This window comes from Gymnoscopelus microlampas (genome assembly GCF_963454915.1).
Source record: "Gymnoscopelus microlampas genome assembly, chromosome: 13".
In the NCBI taxonomy this organism is placed as follows: Eukaryota; Metazoa; Chordata; class Actinopteri; order Myctophiformes; family Myctophidae; genus Gymnoscopelus; species Gymnoscopelus microlampas.
In genome coordinates this window covers 48,847,690-48,855,949 of record NC_139950.1, presented here as the reverse complement: position 1 = coordinate 48,855,949, position 8,260 = coordinate 48,847,690, and the positions used below count along the sequence as shown (strand labels likewise).

General features: G+C 39.9%; 2 protein-coding genes across 4 annotated transcripts in view; one reads left to right on the top strand and one right to left on the bottom strand.

The window, feature by feature from the left end:
* Window positions 1-392: 392 nt before the first annotated feature.
* The window catches only part of rassf4a (Ras association domain family member 4a), a 61,301-nt gene continuing 53,433 nt past the window's right edge, over window positions 393-8,260 (top strand). For all 3 annotated transcript variants that reach the window (XR_014602143.1, XM_084076977.1, XM_084076976.1), the window contains exon 1: window positions 393-512. The gene's annotated coding sequence lies outside the window, so the exon portion shown is untranslated. The remainder of the gene's footprint in view (window positions 513-8,260) is intronic.
* LOC311058292 (uncharacterized protein) lies at window positions 4,904-7,025 on the bottom strand. The gene is made up of 4 exons (XM_084075696.1): window positions 6,953-7,025; window positions 6,642-6,783; window positions 5,900-5,983; window positions 4,904-5,043 (listed from the first exon to the last, which is right to left on the bottom strand). The coding sequence occupies exons 1-4, from the start codon at window positions 7,014-7,016 to the stop codon at window positions 4,953-4,955; spliced, it is 381 nt and encodes a 126-aa protein (XP_083931822.1). The 5' UTR covers window positions 7,017-7,025; the 3' UTR covers window positions 4,904-4,952.

Genomic DNA, 8,260 nt, shown 5'->3' with positions numbered 1-8,260 from the left:
CCCCCTCTTGTGTGTGTTGGCTAGTGAGACGCGTCCTAACGAGACCTGATATAATGGGTTTCGTTGCGCGCATACTGGCTGCACGCAGCCAGTATGACGTCGTCTGTTAAGGGGTCTATTTGTCCGTGTATCCCCATCTGAAAAAAATGTGTGCCCGATTTAGATTGTTAAAATATTAAACAAAATATTTCAAATTTTCTCTTTTTTTCCCCAAGATTTTTTTCTGAAAATTGCCGATCTACAAGCTCACAACGCGTCTCATCATGTGGTTGTTTCTTTTCGGCTTGTTTTCATGATAGACACGGGACCCGGTTCGGATTGCTTGTTTCTCTCACAACTCACAACCTGGCAACGCTGCTCCAGGACAGTCCAGGGCTGTTCAGACAGAGCAGAGAGAACAGAAGTGATCTTAAAGCGTAAAGTGTAAGAATAGATCTACAAACCGCGCACCGAGGAGATATAATAAAGGACCAGGAGGCAGAGGACTATCACATCAGCTTCTTTGAGCTACGGTACGAATTTACATTTACTGTAGGGTTAAGGTATTGCAAATGAACTGATATCTAATAGGTTCAGGTTGTTAATAAGGAGGAGCGACCTGCTTTGAGCGCTTTGGGAATTATAACGTAAAGCAGCATAAACCATCATAGATCAGCGTTGCTCTGAAGTTGCCATGGTTACATAGACATTTAGGGCTTAGATTCACATGTCATGAGCTCAGTTTCTATATTATTATTTTATTATATTATTGGGGAAACTGAAACAAAAGCAGTGGTGTAAATTAACTAAGTACATTTACTCATTTACTAAAAGTACTATTTTTGAGGTACTTTTACTTTACTGGAGTATTCCCAATTTGCAATACTTTTACTTCTACTTACATCTCAGACGTAAATACTATACTTTTACTCCACTGCAATTATTTGAAAACTTTAGTTACTTTGTAGATTTTGATTATAAGATTTTTATACATTTGAAAACTTGTGAAATGGGACATTCTGCATAATGAGTACTTTCTACTTTTTGGTACTTTAAGTACATTTTGATACCAATACTTTTGAACTTTTACTCAAGTCAATTTTGAATTCCGGACTTTTACTTGTCGCAGAGTATTTCTACATGGCACTATTGACACTTTTGCTTGAGTGGAAAAATGTGAGTAGGCCTACTTTTCCCATCTGCAGCCTCTCCAGCTTTGTGTTCCAGTACTAGTCTAGTCTAGGTGACAGACTAATATCTGATCCTACCATGTCCAGACTTGTGTGCTAGTCATCATGAATGCTTTGTTTCTCAGAACATTTGCCTTGGAATTCTTGCATTTTTTGCATACATAGGAGGATATGGAGCTGCTCTCTCTGTGTGGCCCTTGGTAATGCATTGTGTATGGTCACAGCTGTGTGAGATGGTTGGGTAATGGCTATGAAATGAACCAGGCTGGATGCACCTGACTATGAATCATAGGGCTATCTGTCACCATTACACACATTTAAGTTAATGGTTCATTGTCACTGAAATAATTGTGATGAACGATTTAACCTAATAAGACCTGAGGCCAATTCTACAAATGTCTTCTAAATCCTAACTGTTTTTTGAAAAAAAACTTCTGTTACTTTGTCAGTGGTTCTCAATCTATGTCAAGGACCTCAACAAAATGTATATGTATGTGGCCACGGACCCCCATCTCAAAATATTTTGTTCCAGGGACCCCCCAGAAGCAACGATTTGAGTTACAAATGTTTGCTTTAAAAAATATATATATTCAAAGATTTGCACACATTTTCACGATTTCTCAAAAATAGCAGATCTACAAGCTCATAGCGCAGCACTCGGTGCCGCGCTATGAGCTTGTAGATCTGCTATTTTTGAATAGCCAAAGTGTAAAATAATGCTTTTTAGGTCAAATCTAAAAAATGACGCAGATGCTACTCCAGGTCTTAAAGGGTTTTATTTGTGTTTTTAGCATTGAACATTGGAATAAAAATTCAATTTCTGTTCCTCATCAAAAATTGCACATGGCAGATTTGACAAATAACTTCAATATACAAAGAAATGTATTGACACATTTAATAATTGTATACAGCTGATCTAGAAATATTTGATCCACAAGCAACAAAGCGTCTGGAACGAAGGCGTTGTAAGCTTGTAGATCTGCTATTTCTGCTTGGAGTGATGTGGTATTGAAGAGTGTTCTTTGTGCATGGAACTTCATATATAGCACCATGAAGATGAATAGGAGATGAGAGGAGAGGAATTCATTTTTCCATGCAGTGCAGCAGTGACCCCCATTCTTCATACTTATGTAGACTAGGCCAGTGGTTCTCAACCTGTGGGTCTGGACCCCCCAAGGGGGTCCCCCACATGATTTTGGGGGGTCCCCAGATGAAAAAGAAAAAAGACCATTACTGGATTAAAAGTAATCAACAAACTATTCTACACAAACTGGTCAAACATTGGCTAAATTGTCAAATAATATAAGAAACAGGCAAAGTTTGTGAAAATAGCCGATCTACAAGCTTGTAGATCGGCTATTTTCACAATATTAATGTGTAGAACAAACTAAATTGAATGCCTCAACTCCTACAAATCCAAGTGCTTATCAGAGTTGGGGGGTCCCCAGATCAAATATGATTATTTTGTATATATGTATATTTATGTATATATATATTTTTTTGGTATAAATATGATTATTTGGTTATTTCTTTATTTTGTGTGAAAATAGCCGATCTACCAGCTCACAGTTGCGAGGCGTTGTGAGCTTGTAGATCGGCTATTTTCACAATATGTATCTGTAGAACCGAGTCAAACTAAATGTAATGCCTCAACTACAAATCCAAGTGCTTATCAGGGTGGGGGGTCCTCAGATCAAATATGATTATTTGGGGTTTTTTTGGGGGGGGGGGTACCCTATAGTCCACCACTGGACTATTAGGGTACTACTGTAGATTCGTGAGCCTTTGGTCTGCCATGTGGTGGGGGTTAAATAATTCATGATAACGGTGACAGACTGGAATCCTTTAACTTATGGAATATTAATGCGTCCATTACTTTGCATGAATATGCATGAGGAGCAGACTGACCACTGGATGGTGGATACCATTACTGGCTTCCTGGATGGAATAGAGGTGAAGAAGGTGCTGCTGACTCTTGATTTTATGAACATCCCCTCCTCCTGCTTGACTATATAGACTCCAATGTGGAAATGTGGAAACTCTTAATGGAAAGATTAATAACTTAGTGGAATAAATGGACAATGAGGTCAAAATGGAATGAAACATCCCAGAAATGGGAAAGGGTTTTTTAAAGGGATAGTTCACCCCCAAAATCAAAAAGTGTTATAGCCTACTGTTCCTGCTGTGAAGTGAAACCGGGTTAGTTCTGTAACTGGAGGTGTTTAGGTTGAGGTAGAGAGAAGCTTCTGATCAGTTGGCTACTGAGCTGGTTGTCTGGTTCATGTCACAGTTATATGGATTAGTCACACGTGTGTGTTTTTTGAGGACCCACCTCTTTCCTCCTTCCTCCCTCTCTCTCTCTCTCTCTCTCTCTCTCTCTATCTCCACTATGTGTCAGAGCGAATGATGCAGCCAGTGTAACCAAAGCATTCAGCGGCTGCCAATCTGTATCTGTTAATCTGGTTAATTGGGTGTGAGGACAAGATAATAATGCAATCACATAATTGCATGGGTTGAAGATGGCTGCTGGCTTCATCGCTGCCACACAGATGGTTCCATTCATTCAGCAGTGAGATCACAATCTGTGTGCATATACACGCTAAAATACACACTGTTCATTTTCAGAGAGAATATGCAAATGTGGACCCCACATTTGCATACACTCTCTTGAGTTAAATTAACGCCGAGGATTTAGCTGTTTGTGTAGCAGCATTGTTCCAGCTGATAGATAACTGTCTGTGACTAATCAGAAATACCGGTGCATGGCAGTACAGGATGTTCAGCATGCTTATTGGTGGTTCAGCCACAAGGTGGCAGTGTTATTATTAGCCTATCCTAGTATTTAGCGGTGGACCCCTCCATCTCAAAATATTTTGTTCCAGGGACCCCCAGAAGTTGTAACGGAGTTAAAAATGTTTGCTTTAAAAAAATACGTAGTCAAAGATTTGCACACGTTTTCCACGATTTAAAAAATAGCCAAAGAAATCTATACGATGACACAGATGCGTTCCCGGTCTTAATGGGTTAAGTTAACCAGTGATCTCCCTCATGTTGACATACAGGGTCTGAGTGTTATTAAAGGGATGCTTCCTACTGTAGCTCTTCAACACACAAATACATGTGTGTATCTTTACCTCCACACTCTCTCTCTCTCTAGACATAACAAGCACTGTTTTGTAAACAATTCCCCCTCCCAGAAACTAATTACCACCACATAAACACATTTGTTATCTTTTTATTTTTATTTTGTTCAGTATCATGTGTTGTAGTCTTTAAAGGTGTGTGTGTGTGTGTGTGTGTGTGTGTGTGTGTGTGTGTGTGTGTGTGTGTGTGTGTGTGTGTGTGTGTGTGTGTGTGTGTGTGTGTGTGTGTGTGTGTGTGTGTGTGTTTAAACATAATTTAATAAGATATAGACACAGTCATAATTAAGGATACTTAAGTAAATAACTAAAGGAGTAGTTAACCCAAAAATGACTTATTTCCTATCAATTACACACCCCATGAAGCATTGAATTCACGGAGATATTTTTATCGCATTCCTAAGCCAATGATTTGATGACCGGGGGTCTTGCCGGTAGGAGACACAAAGAGTCTCCTTTGTGTCTCCTGCCGGATACATTAGCATCTTTATTATTATCATCAACATTTGGGTGAACTACTCCTTTAAACTTAATGCTTTGCAAAAAGGCCGGGTTGCCCCACACACAGCCAGGCCCACTTCACAAAGGGCCCAGTTAAGCTTACATTCCTGTTAGTGTCTCCCCCCCCCCACGTTAATCAAACTTAAGAGCCATGTGTTGTTGTCTTCTGCTGCTGACGGCGTTTCCCCCTCCGTTTCAGGCAAAGCTTGACATCTCGACCCAGCTTAGTGGCCCTGAGAGAAAGCACACAAACGTTAATGTTCGGAATAGAACAGGGGTGATGCAACTTTGATGATGGAGAGGGCCACTATATTTCCACACTCACTCCAGAGGGACACATTGCATATACTGTCGGTTCATTCTATGTCACACAAAAATAGCAAAAATAGCCGATCTACAAGCTCAAAACGTGTCGCAGCGCGACACGTTTTGAGCTTGTAGATCGGCTATTTTTGCTATTTTTGAATTGGAATCCTGGAAAGTAGCATTTGTATTTCATTTCAAATGCATTTAGTTATACTTATGTTAACTTTATGAACTTAAATACAAATACATTGGACATAAAAAATACATTATAATTTTAATACTAGTCATTAAGCTACTAATATAGACTGAAGTAATTAATGCTGGTCATGTTTGCATGTTTGGAATTGTAACAGCTGAAATCAATAATATATCAGTATTCCGATATTAACCTGCGGGCCACAGTAAGTGAAGGTGGGGGCCGCATGTGGCCCCCGGGCCGCCAGGTTGAATTAAGGCTGAATTAATTTTGTCTTGGATCGTTTATAAAGTATCATGCAAGGCAAAACAAACGACCAAAAACTTGTTTTGTGGACCCAGAACCGGGTCTCACACAACACGGCCGTGATCAAATTCTGAAATGCTGTGTCATCTTTATTGATACTGAAAACATTTCAGTCCTAATGCAAAACAAGTTGCAATGGCAAACATACAATAAATATTGTATTCAGGACAGAACAAATCTAGTTATAATTCTAATTTGTTATTCTAATCACAAAGCAGTAAATCATTTATCTGACACAGATACAGATAAATGATTTTATATATATACTGTCAATCTCTCACTTATTAAAGCAGCGTTTGAGCTGTCTGCCCATCCGCGACTGTGGATTCAGACACACTTCAGCATTGTTCCTCTTCAGCACCACTCTGAAATACACACGTAAACACACACATGAATCCATTCAAGCCTGGAACGCATCTGTGTCATTTTAGATGTCTTTGGGCTATTCAAAAATAGCAGATATACAAGCTCATGGCGCGGCACCGAGTGCCGCACCATGAGCTTGTAGATCTATGCAAATCTTTGAATATATATATATTTTTTAAAGCGAACATGTTCAACTCAAATCTTTGCTTCTGGGGATTCTACAAATGTCTTCTAAATCCTAACAGTTTTTTTTTACTGCTATGTTGCTATAATATCAGTGGTTCTCAAACTTTTCATGTCAAGGACCCCCACAATGATATGTATTTGGCTGCGGACCCCCATCTCAAAACATTTTGTTACAGGGACCCCCCAGAAGATTTGAGTAAAAAATGTTCGCTTTAAAAAAGAAACAAGAAACAAAAAAGGCAATGCTTGTGGACTGTACAGTGCATAGGTGAGGAGAGGAGGTCTTCATGAATGGTGCCGCGCTATGAGCTTGTATATCTGCTATTTTTGAATAGCCAAAGACATAAAAAAATGACACATTTTCTTTCCCTGTCTAAATGGGTTAAGTCAGATGGTGCACAATCATTTTTCGTGATAACAGTAATTTATTGTGACTGTGTGTACGTGTGTCAGGATGTGGTATATACTCACATGACGGTGTATACGTCACAGTCGGGGTTGCTGGGGAGTACTCTGAAGTCTTTCAGTTGTCCTCTGACTGAATCCTGGGTCTCTGGACACCTACACCTTAATCCCGGGACAAACGTTTTAAATCTTCTCTCTGGATCTTGACCTAGATGTGGAGATTAGAGAGCAATTCAATGCCGTGCAGGAAAAGCAGGCATTACAGTAAAACACTTGAGATTCATGTGAGTTGTGGATTGCAACAACCTACATTTAATAACACAGTGATATTTCCATAGTAGACAGTATATAGATGGATATATTGTGGTCTTTCTTACCTGTGATTAATACACAGCAGAGGCTCAGCAGCACAGTCAGCTGACAGACTGAGTGAAGCTTCATTTTGGAGTTACATATTCACACTGCGCTCAGACACTGAACTCAGACTGCCTTAAAGTTCAGTGGGAATGCCCCTTTAGTTAAACATTATGTGAGTTGAATGCAAAGTTTGAACCCGATCTGTCCAGCGGTTTGTGAGATTAGCTGAGACAGACAGACAGACAGACAGACAGAAACCTGGGCCTGGTGAAAATGGCTAATCACAAATACCAGTGGTATTCAATTCAGCATACTTATTGGTTTACTTATTGGCTCTAAAAGAGCACTTACCGAGTCTGGCCCCTGTAAAAGTCCAAGCCTTTACTGTGCTTTTTCTTTTGCAAACTGCTAATAAAGTATTCAATCAATTAAATTCAATCAAAGTTTAGCCACAAGGTGGCAGTGTCATTATGTGTAATCATTTTGACAGATCCTGCACACACATGGCCACAACAGCTTCCAGACAGCAAATAATTGCATTTAATTTTTTCTTAGAAGAAAGCGAGCTCGACGGGCCTGGGCACATCAAAGCATGGCGCTAACCTTTTAAGTTGATTTTGAATGCAGATAAGACAAAGATCATGCTACTCTCCAGGGCTAGTGAGCTTTTGCAACATCTTCCTTGTTTTGACTTTGCAAGGAGCAGTTATGGATCTAGTCTCTAGCTAGAAGTATCTGGGTTTTCAGATTTGACAGGTTTGATCAGTTATATTTTAAACTTCACATTTCAAGCCTATAGTCTCAAAGCTCTAGGCCAGTGGTTTCTCAAACTTTTTCATGTCAAGGACCCCCAAATTGACACTTATTACCCCGCGGACCCCCATTTGAAAAGATAAGCCAGGGACCCCCATAAGAGAAGGTTTTTACGGCTCTCTAGCGGTGATTCTCAACCATTTTAATTTCAAGACTTAGGACCCCCAGTTTGACATGCATTAGGCTACGGACCCCCATTTAATTGCATTCATATCTCTGGGACCCTAATTCATATTGTAAAATCAATGTTAATGTAACTCTGAGAGTGTACAAATGGAACCAAATGGACCCTAACGGGTCCATTTTGTTCCATTTGTACACTCTTCGAGTTACAGACCCATAAGGGTCCATTTGGTTCCTGTCCATCATTTAGCTGGGGACCCCCTGGAACCCCCTCAAGTACCCCTGGGGGTCCCCGGACCCCACTTTGAGAACCAATGCTCTAGGCAACGTTAGGTTTTATCTATGGTAATACATTGTGTTTTTCCCGTGCAGCCAGGAAATATCTTGTGTCA

Bases quoted from the DNA above. Each gene is read 5' to 3' on its own strand.
- LOC311058292 (XM_084075696.1), bottom strand. From the start codon at position 7,016: ATGAAGCTTCACTCAGTCTGTCAGCTGACTGTGCTGCTGAGCCTCTGC. The intron at 5,984-6,641 runs GTGAGTATATAC...TGTGTATTTCAG, and splicing joins TGTGACGTATACACCGTCAT to AGTGGTGCTGAAGAGGAACA. The intron at 5,044-5,899 runs GTGAGAGATTGA...GCTTTCTCTCAG, and splicing joins CTCAAACGCTGCTTTAATAA to GGCCACTAAGCTGGGTCGAG.